Source organism: Opisthorchis viverrini, assembly GCF_000715545.1.
Source record: "Opisthorchis viverrini unplaced genomic scaffold opera_v5_176, whole genome shotgun sequence".
Classification (NCBI taxonomy): domain Eukaryota; kingdom Metazoa; phylum Platyhelminthes; class Trematoda; order Opisthorchiida; family Opisthorchiidae; genus Opisthorchis; species Opisthorchis viverrini.
In genome coordinates, this window is record NW_008751834.1 from 471,398 (window position 1) to 489,961 (window position 18,564).

The 18,564-nt window shown below is 42.5% G+C and overlaps 1 protein-coding gene across 1 annotated transcript; it reads left to right on the forward strand.

The window, feature by feature from the left end:
- Positions 1–5,039: 5,039 nt before the first annotated feature.
- T265_07608 (hypothetical protein) lies at positions 5,040–7,181 on the forward strand (the record flags this gene model as incomplete). The annotated part of the gene is made up of 1 exon (XM_009173172.1): positions 5,040–7,181. One exon carries the CDS (start codon positions 5,040–5,042, stop codon positions 7,179–7,181), a length of 2,142 nt encoding a protein of 713 aa, XP_009171436.1.
- Between the last annotated feature and the right edge of the window lie 11,383 nt (positions 7,182–18,564).

Here is an 18,564-nt window from a genome sequence, read left to right on the forward strand (position 1 = left end):
ATCACGCTGCCTCTGAGCTGGCGTGGTTGCTCAATTCTCAGTCACGAATGGGTGTTTTCAACGGGACTTTCGTTTTGCTAGACTAAGGTTGTAAAAGTCCCTCACGGGAATTCAACTATTTGTTCAAACTATTCATTGTACACTCGTCCCCTGTTCCAAATCCTAGAAGTAATTAATGTGTCTGGAAGCATAATTTTCCCCTGAATGTGAAGTACCTCACATTATTTTTGCGGTTACAATGAAAAATCTACTAGTCTGGCTATTTGTAGTTCGTCGTCGAAGAAGGTCTTGACACCTCAATACCATGCTGAAATTTTAGGAATAGTAGATGAACAATAGCTGTGATATTAGTTTGAAACTAATTAGTTTTTGGACGTAATACAATGTTCATAATGCTACTGAAAACTCTTCGACGGACTGGACAGAATCTCCGATAAATCTCGTGTTCTTGTATAACTTCTAAGCATATATTGGCCTACGAGTGTTGTTCGTGCTTTAGATAATATCATGTCAATAGGGGCTACTTTACTTCCAACTGAACCCTTCAGAAGAATGATATGCTAAGCGTATTGTTTAGATTCTTGCATACAAAAGGTGCGAACAGGCAAATGCCATTAGCATGTTTTTGTTAGTAGACTCAGTGACTCGATAAGAAAACGCGTGTTTACCACACACAGTAGTGTGTGAACGGTCAGTGGGGGATGACGCAAGCAGACAGTGAAGAGAACCGAAGTGAATGTAGAACCTTTTTTTAGAAAAATGATCATTGGTCCTCGGAGAATGCTGTCAGGAAATTTCGGACAAAACGAATAAATGGCGAATTTACCATAACTTCTAGCAAGATATCCGAGCAGTTGTCCAGATTATCAAACGACCGATGAGTTTATACGCTTTTCCACAAAAGTGCGTTCCAAACGGAACATAGTCGAGTATATTTTCTACTTTTTGTATCTGTCAGCCACTCTGTCACAATGGCAATTATTCCTCATACCAATCACACAAATGATCAGAGTGATTTATCTAAAAAAAACCAAAGCATGTCAGGGTGTTGAAATGACATCCGGGGTGCTTTACAAAGTTCAACAAAGATTCCGCAAACTTCTTCTTATAAAGGTAGCTACTCAAAAGGTTGCTGAAAAATCTTCGACAGCCCACAACCGGTTTCGCCCTTCTTGGGGCTCATCAGATAGGCGCAGTCCTCGAGTTTCCATCAACCTTACAGCACGTTAAGTTGTAGAACATCATAAACGGGATATTCAGTTGATTCTGTCGTGAAAACCAAATTGATTTTCAAATGAGTGTATTTCTCAAATTCTGAGGAGCAGTTGGTAATTTGGAAAGTTTGTCTATGGACGATTCGGTTGCAGTGGAAGTTTTTGAAAACAAACTTGTGAGTAGTTTCCTTTATGAAAATATACTGCGATATCTCGGATATCGTGCCAACTGAATCCTGAGGCGGCCTGTGTGCAGCACATTCAGTTGTAGAATATTATAAATGAGAGATTCAGTTGAGTCTCTCGTGAAAACCAATTGATTACGCAAAGTTATTTTTTCTTGACTTGCCAAGCTTAGACGGTGCAGATACCCCCTCTCAATCCTAGTTGCTAGTAGGTGGAGCTACGGAAGTGAAGCATCAATTTCAACACCGATATTGCTGTCCTTGATGACGATGAGCAATTGGAAATTGCTTTCGCTAAATTGAGGACGTTTCTCCGTGTTAACTCTAACTTGACCTTATGAAAATTCCCCCATTCATTTGCTTACTTCGCCTATGTACTTTTGACCTCCAGTTGTTTTGCTTATTCGTACCCGCCACTCACTTCACCACAGAGGCCGTCCTTTCCGACACTTGTGTATTGTGTCTGTGCGTGAATGTGCGCTGCTAACCTACTACCCATGTGCGAGGGCGATCTCGTTTGCTGAGCCTGCCTTGAATTGTTTTCTCAGGAGTTCCGTGCGATCGCACGTCCAATGAGAATCACGAGACTGTCGTCAGGACGGACGACCGCAACCCACGCTATTGAGCCGGCCTTCCGCTCGCCGTTGTTTGGTATGCGGACGTGGACACTGCACTGTGCCGGTCAGTGACAGACCTGTGAACTACGAACGTGAACAACTGAGGTTCGTTGCATACAGTTGCTTACCCTTGTGCAAATAGTGCCGTAGAATCACGAACCCAATTCTTCCTCTTGAAATTCGGGATTGTCAAACCTACGCGACAGTCAAAGTTCCATATCGGGAACCTCAACATGGCGTGTCAAAGTTTTATACATTCTTCACATCAAGTACAGCACAATAAGGTCTGCATTCGAGTCCACTAGTCTTTATTATTGTGCACGGAAAAAATGGGGCTGAAATACTAAATTTAGACTACTCTTCTGCGTATAGTAAGGTCACCCACCAAGTCGCACAGTACGTTAGTAGCGTCATGGAAAAATATGGTAATAAACATGGCTAGTGCGGTTGAAAATTTCAGGTATACAAAATCTGCCTAAGCTTCCACGCTTCGCTAGCTAGTTAGATTGACAGGTGTCAGTCGCAAAAAACGCAAATGTCATTTTTGAGGGTTAGTTAATAGACCGCTTCTTACAACGACTTGCTGGAACAAAAGCATAATAGAACGTTACAACCGAACAGCTAGAGATAATCAGTGATCCACCAACTTTGTGAACTGATTCGCTTACCCAAACTTCCATCTTCTCTTGAAATGGCATAATGGATCACTTAAATTCAATCTGCTTGTGCAGGGTTAGGCCAACGGACTAATATAAGCGTCCACAGGTACCCACTAACCTTGTTTTCAAGAGGAGATTTCGCTCCAGTTTTAGCTCTGACCCTAACAAATCTTTTGTTCTAGTTTCATTTAAGACATGCTTTTCCATGTTCGCCCATCTGTAACCGTAAAGATCACTCACTCGCGAGGCGAACCGGAAGGGATTAGCTGCTTCGAACTTCCTTTTCAACTCTGCCGCACTGACTGTACAGTCGGAATGTCCTAGGGCCACACTTCCTCCTTGCATCTCTGCTGGTTTTTTATTATAGTAGACAGATAGTTCTTCCTAAATGGGCTTCGTTTCTTAGAAACTTTTTTTCTTGATGGGCCGGATGGCTGATGAATCCCCACTAATATCGGTGTTTACCGTCTGCCCTCGTTTATATCCCATAAAGTGCTGACGCTATTTAGAGCGCCATTCCCTTTCCAACTGATGTAACGATGAACTTCAGGAGTGGTTGGGCTAGATTGTTAACTACAGTGTTGTATTTATCGACAGATTTCATCTGAAGACACGCCACTGAAACCTAAGATCTCCTTTAGGAACCAAATGCATCCAACGGAGTGGACTTTGAAGTGGCCAGTCAGCACGTGACCACATATACTCTCCAAACCCGAAGTTATCGCGATACTGTTAAACGCCCGTCACCGAATGGCCCCTTGGTTAATTGTAAAACGCATTTCTGAGGATTCCCAACACGACTGGAACAACTGTATGGTGTCTCTAGACATGTGAATGTTGATTAACAACAGTAAAAATGGCGCTTCGGTAGTCACGAATACAGTTCCATAAATATCCTCAAATTACACATTGGTATTGCTCCTTTGTTCTTTTGAGCTAAAAGGTATAGAAGTGTATACTAACACAAACTTAAAGGTAAACCATTCTGGATCGATCACGTTCAGGTAGTCCATAAAGTGTTGACTCATGATCCAGATGCAACAACCCGAAACTTCTGGTCGGAGGCCTTTGTTGCGTCGGGCTAGGTTTAACATGATCTTACATCCTTACCTGAAAAAGGTACTCTTGTCTGTCATCGCGTTTTTTCTTACAATTTGCACACTTCCTTGATTCAACTCTAATTAGCTGCGTCGTAGTTCCTTGCTGAGTGAAAATGAACTTCGGTTAGTTGCACCTCAACTTTCCGCCATATCTGGGTTTACCTATCGCCCATCAATTGTTTCGTTCACGTGACCAGGGGTGACCGAAATATATCGTTAACTTGAAGAAGTCATTAATCGCACCTACTGGGCAGGCTGCTAGTCCATTGGGTTCATCCTGCCTTTGGCAAATTTGAATCTGGTCAAACTATCTTTTACAGCGAGGCTAGTTTATGGTAGCACGCTGGACGAAACAACACAACCAAACTTATTTTTGTAGAGAACAGTAAGTAGATATCAGGTTTTCAGTGTGCTAAATTTGAAACGTTTTGGTCTGTGTTCTCCAAATGTGTGAAGCAAGATGGGTGTGTTTTGGTTAGGGCTTCTCTGTAAGAACATGTAATAACGTGCATTTTACTTAAAAAATGTGTACAACTACCAAGTAACATTAGGGGAAGTGATTGAGAATCATTAATGATGATATGCAGAAATACTGTCAAACCCTGTATCGCACATGTGGAAATTACCAACTATCTTACACAACTTTCTACCAACTAATTTTGAACAAATCGTTTCCAAGACGTTTCGCATTTAGGTGACCCGCAAATCCAGACTGTCGTTGGTTAGAGCAACCGACCAATCAAAACTTAGTGAAACAACCCACCAGCAAGTTTGCAACCAATCAGTACGGAACCAAAACTTCGCCATCAAATGGCTGTCGACACACGTTCAGAGTAGATTGCCAAGAGAAATTGTGAAGAATGTGAACGAAGTTTACTCAGTTATGGGGAAATACATGCATTTATTCCAGTTGTGTTTGTTACTGCAATGTTTTTTTCCTACTGCGACAGAAAACGTTTCCGAAACGGAGTCGACCACAGTGGCTGATCTCTCAGTTATCAGCAGATTATCAGACCAGAACACCACATTCCAGAATAATTCCGTACAACCACAGGGGAAAGGGCGATATGCCTATTTATATCAGAACCTGAAAAAGTATTTTCTGAAGTGGTATCTCCCTCTGGTATTGACTCTTGGGATATTTGGCACGGTCTTCTGTCTGATATTTCTTTTTCTATCACGTCTATTCCCAGTGAACATGCTCATTTGGTTGGTGAGCATATGCGTTGGAGACTTCCTTGTCCTGATACTAGAAGGTGTGTGGATGCTGCTGAAGGTTTGGCGGGATTTGGACATTCGTGATTACAATACCGTTGGATGCAAGCTTCACCTCATTTTGTCTAATTACATGTTCTATTGGTCAGCTTATATGCAGACCATGTTATCACTTCAACGAGCATATCTAATAATTCGTCCAATTCAGGCTCGTAGCAATGGTCCAAATGTATCGTGGTTGGTTCTAATTTGGATTGGCCTCTCCATCCTACTAATTTTTCCAGTACTGCCATATGCTATCTTCTACGATATTCGGAAAAATAGTTATCACAAAGACGACTGTGATCCGCCCGAAGGAAATAACGAGGTTTTCCAGGCTGTGACACTAATTGATTTCATTTTGTGGGGACTAATTCCGCTGATTGGAATGACCTCAGCCACTGCTATCATATGCTGGAATATTTTTCGTGTGCGGCATACATTTGGACTTGGGTTTTCGGTGCGAAGTCGAACGGCTAGCGCGACATCACCACTCACTGGCACACCCTTCTTGAGCGTTCCAGGTTGTACGAATACCGGCGACCCATGGGCAGCACAAATGCGACTGCGGACAATTTCTTTGAACAACCCACCAGGCAGACTTCTGGAATTCTTACAGGATCGGAAATCGCTTCAACGTTCACCGATTCGTACACATGTTACGCGTAGCGTAAGGTCGACGGAATCAATCAATACATGTGGCCACATACCTTTAACAGTCCACATGCGAGGGAATACGACATCCGCCTATCAACGGCCTTGCCGTCGTCGTCGTCGTAACCAAGGACAGCGCCATGGACCGACAGACAACGCAGGTCATGTGACCCGTCTTCTAATCTCTATGAATATCTGGTATGTGATTAGCACATTTCCACAAATGATCTATTTAATGATATTGAATTTTAAATTCGGTGGAGAGAAAGATGACGATATTCACCGATTTCTCTACTATCTTTCACGCAGTCTTTGTTTTCTGAACGCGTGCTCGAATTGGATATTCTATTGTGCATCTGGAAGGCTATTTCGTCAAAGTATCAGACAGATTTTTCGGAGATTTTTCCGGCGACTTCATATGTATTCGGCAAGCCATAGCTCTGTACCGCCTGATCACGGTTTTCACATACGTAATCAATATTACACTGGAACCGATCCATCTGCGGTGAAGAATAGACTCACTGTCCCTTTAGGGAGAAATGTAGTGATATCACGACTGGATTCCCGACATTTTAATCAAATTCAGTCAGTTGAATTTCTGCCAGTGGGCTCTGAAGAGCTTCGTTCAGGTAACCTTCAGTTGACCTGTGGTAATTTTTTTGAACGACTTAACTGTCTTTTTCCCAAATTTCAGTGTCATTGTTTGTGCGTAAGCCCTTTTGAAAACACGGGTACTCCGAATCGGACTGCAGATGAATCGTCCAAGCATTTGTCTGAGGACACCGATGGAACAAAAGCAGTGAATAAGTGTGGGTTGTGTTGTACTGGGATATGTTGCTGGAAATTTTGGTGGTACGGACTGAAAGCAGGCAGGATAAGAAAAGAGTCATTCAGAGAATTTCCCGCAGCTTCATCTTCTTCGTCGCTGCACTATCCAACGGAACTGTTTCGTCGACATTCCCAACTGCGCGCACGTGATTCCGGCAGTCGTTGTCTGGCAAAATCCATCGAACGCGAGTACGAATCTTGGTGCAAGAAAAACCGACCGCAACCAACTGCCTACAATCACGATCGGGGTTACTCAAACGGTAAATCAAGTCGCCGCCCTGAGTGGTTCTATTCTATTCCAGCAGACCTTCCAAAAATTGCTCCTGTGCATAGATCAAAGACTCCACCTTATGGCTCCCAAATTCTTGTTGAACCTTTTTCCGACCACATACTCCAAGGACTGCCATTGAACAGTAATTGCTATTGCTACACAGCATCAGTTGGTAAGCGGAAATACCGTTATTATCACTGTAAACTACATGAGACTTTTTATCCACCGGGTGACGCAGACAAACTCGATAAACCAGGTTCACTGAGTAACGTGCATACCGTGAATAGTGCCGATCACGTGACTCTTCCGTTCAGGAAACTTAGCTGGACGGATAGGAGCAAACTACCCGATGTTCACTGTCTACAAAAAAGTGTCCAACTCAAAGCTAATGTGAAATAAGATTCCAGCGCAGTATATAAACTGATTCATTTGAAATGTGTTATCTTCACAGGCCATTGACCGGAATGGTTTGTAAAATGAGCCAACTGTGGTTCATGATATTTCAGAGTGCTTTTTTCAGGATTATGAACTCTATTTATTTTGTTTCTTTAACCATACGATCTAATTGGTACCCGGTGTTGCTTTTTTGCCCAAAGTGGGATTATGGCAAATTGGTGTTTCTCTGGTGATTAGGTTTTGTAATTAAAATCTGTCCTGATAGAATATCGTTAGAGGTAAAACACCATTTTATGGTTTGTTGAGCTCCTATGCGTTGCTGCGGATGCGGCAGAGACAGAGGTATGAAATAAATGGCTTGATAAGACCATGAAGAGCTTTCCATGGAGACGTGATCCCGTACACAACCTATTAAGAGTAAATCAAAGGCGGGGGCTACAATGAAAAATTCTGAGGAAAAGTGAGGAGAGGGTCACTGAAATGTTGTATCGAGAATTTGTATTCCCATCACTATGTACGATACTTTTCAATACAATTTTTAATACACCAGATGAAGTACAGTAACGCAGTCGTCCGCATTCGTTGATGAATGCAAAAGTGGGTCATAATGCATCCATAATAGGATGCTTGGTTTATCCCTTATTTACTGAGTAGCAGCATGGTTATTAACAAAATGCACTCATCTTGAATGACAGCTAAAAAGCACAAAATTACTTCTGTTATAGCTGTCTTTCCAACCCTGAAAGGCAGTTGAGGCCAACCAATCTTTTGTAGCTATGTGAAACTGGTGATGATGGTCGATATACCTGGCTAAACAAGGACAATAAAGTGATTTATATATCAGGGACAGGTTTTGGCTAATACCTTATAAGATACCTTCATTGAGTGTAACTCCTGGCTTATCCGCATCGAACGTTTATGTACATAAGATTATTGACCAATATGGGAACAGTCCGAAACCATTCAGCGAAGATTGGCTAGTCTTCCAGGTACATTGTCCTTTGAGGTACCTTATTTCTTTGGGCTAAGCTTACCTAGATAACGATGATGCAAAGCGAATCTTCAAGGGAGTCAAGTATCGACTTCGAAAATACCCTGAAGCAAGCCTTTGGGGTTTACTGTGTTTGTAATTGAACAGACTCCATTTTCCTTCTCCACTGGAGTGTTACAATATATGCGGATGAGCGCCCATCGGAACAAACCCAATAAGCCTCAATACTTGAGGAAATAAAATTTGTCACACAACCCCAACTTTCTCCAGGAATTTTTTAAACTTTCTGTTTGATTTATTAATCCATGTGACACCTTCCAGTTTCTGTGACCTAAACTACAAGAACCACCACGAACCCTTCAATAAAAATTGACGTTACACTAAACATCCGGTGCTCTTACTCGTGCTGTTAGTGGTCCCTGCGGTGAGCTCCTGGCCTCGTCATCAGTTTGCTGTTGCTAGCCATCGTTCGACAGAAATTGTGCACCCGTGTCAAGCCACAGCAAATGTTACTTGAGGGAATTAACCTAAATTGGAAATTCATAATTTATTTAAGCCAGATAATCACAGGACGCTTAAGTTGTCTGTATTAGGAAACAGTGGCGACTACAGAACACACACTGATCGAGTGTTTTCTTTTGAAAGCTTTGCGTCGCCTGATTGGATCAATAAACCAAAACGTATCACGCAGATTAGAAAGTGCCAGTTCACATGCTACAGATTTCGGAAGTGCGAATGTGTAATGAGGATCTACGCACGTGGATAAACTGGCTAATAAAGTTTTTGAAACTTGGGTAAGCCAAAAAGTTGTGCAACAAGTACTCTGTTGGCCTCAAGTTAAACAACTTCGTGCATCTGCTTTTAGCCTCACAGAGGGGATAGGTTGCGAAGGTCATTTAATAATAGTTGCTGAAACTTCTGTGTGATACTGTGGGCGTTCCTTTGGGCACACATTTTTCCTCTTCAGTGCCACATTCATGTCTTGGTCAGGCGGAACTTTTGTGGCCATTTCTTCGGTAAGCGGTCGTGCGTTGCTCCATAAGCGAAATTGCTGGGTTAAGACCGATACAGCTATTATCGACGGCGTGATTTCATCCCTTTCTGACTTCACAACCGCTGCTTGTCCCTTAATGGTTCTGAGAATATTTCTGGTGCTATAAATGACATATCGTGTTAGGCCGGTCACATAGTTTCACTTTGGAGGGCAATACATTAGTCTGATTCAGCTGAGAGGCTGTGGTATCCTCATAACCACTTGACTGATCACTTCTCCCTTGCCAGTTGTAACTGGATGATATAAACGACTTTCTAACATTGATACCTGTACACCCTGTTCGATTTACCTAGTGTTCTCGAACTATATATTCCCAAATAATATGGATGCGGTCAACAAGAGGCAACGGGTACATCCATTGAAGAATGTGTCCGACCCTAGGAGCTACGTTGGTTACTTTGTTTGTCTATATTGTACACAACAAACCATCATTTGTCAACGACACTGTTTTCTTCTTTACCCAATTAACAATGGCGGAAATAGAGAGCTGGCCAACCTTTGACCTGACAGATGGGTAGGGAACAGATTATGAAAAGTCTGAGCGCTGTCCGTGTGAGGAAATTTTTTACAACGTGAACCGCTAGATTTCTTCTGCGTGTGGTCGAAAACGCTGCAAGATGTGGTAGCTGCTCGATGTCAGCGGCACTTCTGCAGTCAGTTTCCCACCTAACTCTCTGAAGATTCAATAATCTCGGATAGATGTAGCAAACTGGCTCTAAGTTCATTCCCCGTTCACTTTTGTCCTTTTCTTTTACAACAAAGCTTTGAAATAAGTCCTGGGTGTACGACAGCAAGGCATTAATTTTGAACACTGATGTTATGCTGTTGATTATGATGATGATTATTCAGAAAGAGGCGCTCTTCTTCTCTGGTGTCATTCACTGCCAGTTGTGTATAAACTGGAATTTAAGGCCGAGATACTACGTTGTCGTTTTGTTATAACAGTACTCCAAGTTCGCCTTTTGGGTAACTTCGGAATTCGGTAACTTTGATTAGATTGTTCACTTGTGTGTGGTACGGGGGAAGATTAATTCCAGTGTTGATAGGAGGTTGTGTTCTAATCTACAGAAATCATCGCAACTTCAGGTTAAAATAGTATTCACCGCGACAGTTCACTTTGCTCTAGGCGCAATACTTCACCGTTAACGCTACCAAAAACAACATCGTGCTGGCGTTATTGAGAGAATGTTTATAATATTCTAAGCAGAGTAGAATACACACGGCTGCTACGCAGTTTAATTGATAACCATAATTTCGTTCAAGAATTCCTCGGGAGATCACTAACGCTATCATCCTTCATGGGGATCATCAGTTTTACTATCTAAAGATCAGGAAAATGTTGTATACATGTGGTAAAATAACCATCTGAAATTTCAGCTGAGTCTCTGGTTAAATGTATTTCGTTAAATATTGCTTTTCATTGGAGTAGATGTACTCCCAAATTGCATCATCAGAAAATATTAGGCCGTCTTTGTGCTGTACATCCAGTCAAATTAGATTACAAAAGAGATATTCGGCTCAGGTTTTTCAACACTAATGTGATTTGCTCTTGAACTTATTTCGTTCGCAAATATTTTTTGATGCGCAAAGATACACACAACCGGTGTTAAGTGCTTGGAACTAAATTTCACGGAACAAATGAACTACAGCAAAAATGATTGCGTTCCATTATTGCTGAAACGCGAAAGCACATTTTAAAAGGACCACCCATGTTGAAATTATCTAGATTTTCTCACTTTTGCAATAAAATCCCATAAGCGGTGAAACTGGTTTGTTTTTTATTTCATTCGATGATTCCATTAAACCGCGTAATTCTTGCCAGTACTGCTGCCAGAATATGTTTCGTATAGCTGGAAATATTAAGTAATCATTATTTCAAAGTGCATTGGAACATGGCGGCCAACGTTCTCGGTTTTGCCAGTTAGGTGACACAAACCAACACACACTTTTGGACGAGATAATAAATGAATGGTTCACAAAATAAATCAGGCCATCCACAGCACATCCAATAATAATAAAACTATTTTTTCGGTAACACCTCTGACGCAGTAAAATCGGGAAAATGAATTTCGGAATACAGGTACGACAAATGGGAGATTGTATTCAGCTGGTTGATGCGCTCGAGAAATGCAAAATCAAACTTGCGCTATCGAAGACGAAATTTCTAACTGGTGAAATTAATTCAGTTTTTAACGGGAGGCTAAAGTAAATCTAAGCCATATCTTCTTCCTATGATGTTTTCTCACTGACTCTTGTTTTGGTTGGTATGTATTCCAGGACATTTTCTTGACGGAACAAACTGCTTTCGAAATGTTTTCGATCAAGTTATGGATGTCGGGATCCGTTATAGGGTAAAGGAATCCATAGAGTTTGTGGATTTCGGACAAGTGTTCCAAAAATAACAGACCTCAGTTGACTCATCTTGTGTAAGACGAAACGATCTGTATAATCCCATCTCAACAGCATGCACCAGACATTTCAATCGGATTTGTGGAAGAATTTTTGACAGTCCAATCACTCGTCTAACTGTCACCAAACAATAATTAGACCATCAAGAGTTAAGCTGCATGAATTGCTGTTCCATCATGCTGCGAGCTCATGAATCTCCACCGGCTTCCTTGACTAGAGTGATGCAAGTTTGAGAACCTGAGACAACAGTAACTAGTTACTCCAGTGAATCAGTCGTTCGTGTCTGTCAAAGGTTTGTTGAGGAATATATCCCCACACCTTGCATACGATTCGGATCAAAACATGGGATAACCTTTGCGTAGGCAGTTTGATTGGACATTGTGACAAATTATTGGGATGATTGAATTTCTAATTGAAATGGCCTCAATTTGCAAACGATCCAGGATATCCATATAAGTTTAATTTGGTATGGGAGTACAAAACAGGAGTGGTAAACACTTAAAAATTACGGCTACTGGGAGTCCCCAAAACAGTCAATCAAATCCGCAAAGAAACCATCACAGAATCAAAAACGCAAGCTCAAAGGTCAGAGTTTGGTGCGGGTAAAACGCTTAACTTGTCTAGGCTATTACACTGAAGCTGGTGATAGTCGAAATCAACTGGCTGGTCTCAGCTGTAGGCAAACAGTCGATCGCATGAGCGGTGTAGCCCGCTAATCTAGGAATTACCAAAATCCTCTGATGATCCCAGTAGACCTAAGAACTCAGGAGCTTTGTTAGTTAAAGGCAAGGTAAAATGGTACTCTATGTTCCTTTGGAGACGTCAGTGCTTTAATGCAGTGTATAGAACAGTTGAGTTCATATACTTTTGAGTGCCAAGAGAAAAAAAGCATATAAGTTGTGTACCGGCCGACGTGGTTTTCCGGCAAATTCAGTCCACGTCCACCTTGTGCAAGTAATAACCCAACCAAGCATCCTTAAATTCACACCCCAAACGAAGCACCCTGTGAGTCTGACACCATCATGCTTTCGCTCCTTGGTGGTTACAAACCACCTCTCCTCTGATGATGAAATCTAAGTAAAAAAAAGAATGCTCCTTAAAGCTACAGTGAGCTTAGGCGGTCTAACTCTCAAACTCCAGTTGTTCAAATTTGAGATTTAATAAGAAGTTTTGTTTGATACCCAACCCTCTACAATCTGAGCCCTGAGACAGAACACGAAATTTTTCTTCAGAAAAATTAGACTTTTATCGCTTCTGGTTCGGACTTCATGCCAAATCCTCATTCTAGCAGCTATTAAGCTACGCCCACACAGACAGTTTGTCTGGCAAACTACTTCCTGCAGGCCTGACACATCCAGAAGGAAGCACCACACTGCGCGAGCTTATGTAGCATCCAAGATAGCTTAATGTCTATCAGATACCATAATACTACATAGTCTCGGCCAGATGAAGAACAAACAGCGGAAATTGGTCTGGAGGCTGTTCAGGCTTACAGTTCTCAAATTGCTCATTTAAATAGCTGACGGCTGAGTTTGACTGGATGTCTGAAACAGATTATATGATTAAACGGTTTTCTTCTCCAGACAAAACTGAAGCGGGTTCAGTATTGATGGTTGACTTGATGTGTTACTTGTTGTCAAGTTGGTTTTAAAATGGTTGAGTGAGCGTGCCAAAAAGCACCAGGCGCCAGCTTTGCTGATCATATGAATTATTTCCGACTTTGAGCACAAGTACAAGGGTATCTGTCTTAAGCTGGCCTAGTTTCCACTGCCAACCATGTTCGCGACGGGCGAGGAATATTCCCTGGTTTGGGAAAGAAGTCCCGAAAATGACGGGTTCTTCTTCTTGTCTGTTTGAGAATAACTATCAAGCGCTTCCGAATATATGTTCATACTTTGCAGCTTCGTCTCTATCATCGCTGCACCCCACCTTCATACTTCGGAATATCATATTACCTAGTAAAATGATAAAAACAAACAGACGGAGGCCATCAGCAAGAATGATAGCTGAATTGTATTTAGGATTAGGACAGTTCGGGTAATAGATACTCACATAACCACAGCTTGTCAAAATCTTATCAGGTTGTTGCACGTCAGATATTTCAATTTAGGAGATGAATGCCGCTGCGCGGCTCCATTGTGATTTTAGAACATTGTACTTTGTCTTAATAAGAGTCGCCTGTCCGGAAGGCTGGATTGCTTATACACTCGACAGTGCGCCTGATTCTGTGGTGAGGAACCACTCAAAAACAATATCTCAGTCGAACGGGGTGGCACAATGCGCACACGAATTAACACGAAGAAAACGTCCCTTAAATGAGCCAATCAACAATATACAATGCAAACACGTTGTGTTGCGAAATTTTCAAGGCCTGCCTTCAATTCGGGTAGATTATCGATAAGGACATGATAAATGAAGGATTCAGCCGGGTTCTAGGTGTTACTCTTGTGAAAACCAAATTATTGTGCAAATAAGTGTATTTGTCAAAATTCGTCTAATTTCGGTTCTGCTAGAACATCAGGATGACGGAAACTGGGGGACTGTACCTACTTGATGAACCCTAAAAGAGGCGAAACTGGTCGCATTCTACCGAAATGTTTTCAGAACCTTTATGAGTAGTGTATTACATCTAAAACCGTAATCCTTCTCGGACTGTCTTTTGAGTTAGGAAAACTCGGGGGCGACAAAAATTAATGGCGAGTTTACATCGTTACTTTTGGCGCAGCAGGTTTTCTGCCTGTACCGAAGTGTCAGCGGCTGTGCTGATGGGAACCGTACGGAGTTTCTGGTCAGTGTTACTGATAGGGACAAAATCTTTTCCGCTGCATATGCCCCGCGGGTGAGAATTAGTCGCGATTAGGGACTGCTAAGTTTTTACAATGTAAAGGCACGAATCGCCCTCTGTGTCGCTTGTTGTTTAAGTTTATCATCAATTGAATTTTTCCAACGCACTGTTCGGACTGCTGTCTAATTTTGTGACCAAACATAATGTGAATACAATTAGTAGGTGGTATTTCGTGAGATGAATCCATTGTTGTTCTTCGGACATTTCAATTACCTTCTTGGGTGTTAGAATGCCACAATGGGCTTCTTCGGTAATGGCAGAAGAAATGATTCATATATCATTAGACCATACAATACGGACAAGAGTAATTGCTAACACGTACCTCGAACGAAATATCTATTGATTGGAAAGCATACCTGCTCTGCGCTCAGGACCATTCGCATTCAGCTTACCGGGGACACTCTGTCATAGCCTGATCACACGATAGTTGTTTACGTGCCTTTCATTGGATTACCACTCAGGAGGCTGGTACCTAAAGGTTTTCAGTGTTCCAAGTGGACAACTTTTATGATTTCGTTAATGAACGGGACATAGGATGAGATGTAAAACAAAACTGTATGGTGGATACAGAGAAGAAGAATAAGTTACGGATATTTTCCTCCCTGGGAGTATGCTGAACTCGCTGTAATTACCGCCTTGTCGACGTAGTGACTAATCAATGTCTGTATTTTTCTTGCCTCCCAAAGCCACTGCAAAGCACAGCCAGTCCCTTATGGATATCTTACGGAGAAGTTTGAGTGAGCTTCTTCTTTCAGAGTCTTTTGCAGATGTATTCTAGGGAGCGCGCGGGAAAGTCACCTCTTCTCAATGATACGTGGGAACAAGCGTAATAGTGGTGAACTGCCTATGTTAATGCAGATACGGGGTACGATTATCTGTGCGTTACTCAAGCCAAATGATGATGGTCACTCTCTACCGAATTACCCCCACTATGGCTGCACCGCTTCTGTTTTCATATCATATGTCCTTGAAATTATTTGACATAATAACTCAAAACCTGAAACCCCAGTTCCGGTGACAAGTGTGGGACAAGTTAGGAACGAAAATCATTCTGGGAGGGTAATGTGAGCTGATGTGATTCTGTAGTACTCCTTTAACCGTGCACTCTCATCATGTTGCGAACAGACGGAACTATCAATGCGCTAGTTCGCTAACGCCTAATCGGACGGACAAAGTTCTTGTAAACAGAACTGCGGCAACCCCCCTAAGTTGCTGATTTTGTTTTCACACCTTACATCCGGTTTCAAGGTAACCAATCGCCGCACTGATAGTTTTGTAGCACTCACATGACGTGATGCCGGTACCCGTTGAATAGCATCCAATCGTGGGCATCAATTGGTATGTTTTTTGAAGCAACCTCCAGATGGTAAGTAGGCGGAGACGATAATTTGGCTGCGTGAACTACCATGATCAAATATGCAAAGACGATATTCCAAACAAGGGAAACATCTGCCATTTCTAATGTTATTTCTTGTGACATTATCGATTTCTGCTTCCGAGGTTAACTGGATAGCGTTGTGCGCCTTAGTGAACTGTTCTTGGGGCAATTTCAACTCGGCTTTATTGTTGACAACAGCGAAGATGTCGTCTACACGTCGGCAGTAATATTATATATTGTTTATGTTGGATTTTAAGGGACCGTTTACTAATGAAAATTTTGGCTAGGATTGGGTCCAGTGTTTAGACTATGGCAACGCCATCAAGTTGACGACAGGGCGTACCATTGAACAGTAGTTGCACATTCAATGTGCATCGCGGGAGTTCTCACAATTCGTTTACTGAAATTCGCAAGTGAACTTTGTTTGCTTCTATGTAATTACATAGGTTGTTAACGTCCGTTTTAGTTAAGCGGACGTTAATGAAGAGTGAAGCCACGTCCAATGAACACATGAACGAATGTTTCAGTTCTGGGTCCTTCATTGAGTACACGAATTGAAATGTATCTCGCAAGCTGCACGGATACGTTTGTCATCCTACTGTCTCAAGCATTTTGGCGAGCCACTGTGTGATTTGGTGATAGGGCGAGTTGCGCATATCTAGGGTCGGCCTCAGCGGGCAACTGGGTTTATGGATTTTCGGTAAGCCATAGTGGCGAGGCATTGTTGACCCTGTGGGGTTGACTTTCTCGTCACGATGGAACACCGAAACGATTGGTGTATCGAAAACCTAATTGGTCCGGGCAATATAATATGTTAGTATGTTAGTATAGTATACTCATTCTCTTGCTGGTGTGCAGCGGAATACATCGGACGCACGACTAGGCAACTCAGCCAAAGAATGAAATAACACAATCCACCCTTGCTAGCCTCTGGAACCAGGAGGAAGATAACCGGCTCAGGAGTATAGCACCTCACAGACACGGCGCACGTGTTACCTAGCCAAAGCATCCACACTGTTTACAAGACACCAGCTAATCAATCCAGATCAATACAGTAATGCACAATCACAGTGGCTGAAGCCATCGCCATACGACATCGCGACCCGATCCTTTGTCGGCAGGAACACTTTGTTCGTATGATGTACTTGCCACGGTCCAACCCTCCTCCCTCCACACTTACACCCTGAGCTGAACACACAACCACAGCACTACCCGTGCTGGCAAACTCGAGCCATCCTAATGATGACCTGATCTAGGTAGCCAGTGTTGTCTCAAGCATTTTGGCGAGCCACTGTGTGATTTGGTTATAGGGCGAGTTGCGCATATCTAGGGTCGGCCTCAGCGGGCAACTGGGTTTATGGATTTTCGGTAAGCCATAGTGGCGAGGCATTGTTGACCCTGTGGGGTTGACTTTCTCGTCACGATGGAACACCGAAACGATTGGTGTATCGAAAACCTAATTGGTCCGGGCAATATAATATGTTAGTAAAATATGTTAGTATACTCATTCTCTTGCTGGTGTGCAGCGGAATACATCGGACGCACGACTAGGCAACTCAGCCAAAGAATGAAATAACACAATCCACCCTTGCTAGCCTCTGGAACCAGGAGGAAGATAACCGGCTCAGGAGTATAGCACCTCACAGACACGGCGCACGTGTTACCTAGCCAAAGCATCCACACTGTTTACAAGACACCAGCTAATCAATCCAGATCAATACAGTAATGCACAATCACAGTGGCTGAAGCCATCGCCATACAACATCGCGACCCGATCCTTTGTCGGCAAGAACGCTTCGTTCGTGTGATGTACTTGCATGGTCCAACCCTCCTCTCTCCACACTTACATCCTGAGCTGAACACACAACCGCACGTGTTACCTAGCCAAAGCATCCACACTGTTTACAAGACACCAGCTAATCAATCCAGATCAATACAGTAATGCACAATCACAGTGGCTGAAGCCATCGCCATACGACATCGCGACCCGATCCTTTGTCGGCAGGAACACTTTGTTCGTATGATGTACTTGCCACGGTCCAACCCTCCTCCCTCCACACTTACACCCTGAGCTGAACACACAACCACAGCACTACCCGTGCTGGCAAACTCGAGCCATCCTAATGATGACCTGATCTAGGTAGCCAGTGTCGTCCTTCAGTCGATTTCCTGTTAATGTACAATATGCTCATTCAAACATGGAATTACAAAGTAATTTAGTACACGAAGAAGAACAGTTCAGCTATCTAGTTCACTTTTGGGCTGAAGAAGCTTTTTGTAAAAAAATACTCAATAAAATAACTTATTCATTACGTTTATGTTGTTTATATAGCTAATGTATTTTTCCTCCGAACGCCACCATGTTTACCACTTGGGTTGTTTGTTTTACTGGGTGATTTTGAACCAGTGACATTCGTGTTGGGTTCACGGATCAAATATCCAAAGGTCTGAAAGTTTGGTTTTCAAAATCATGGAATTTGAATATGACTGACCGACCGGAATAGGTGGACAAATCAGTGGAGCTACTGGCGTATCTTGTAGTTCCCTCATCGCACGATCATGAGACACGAAAGATTGGACATTTCCATTTCATTAGCTTTCTCCACTGACCAGCTCAAAACCTCGTTGTATGTCCAATGAAAACATAAACCACCCAACAAACACAGACACTGTCTAGGAGGTTTCACTTGTAAACTCTGTTACCTAAGC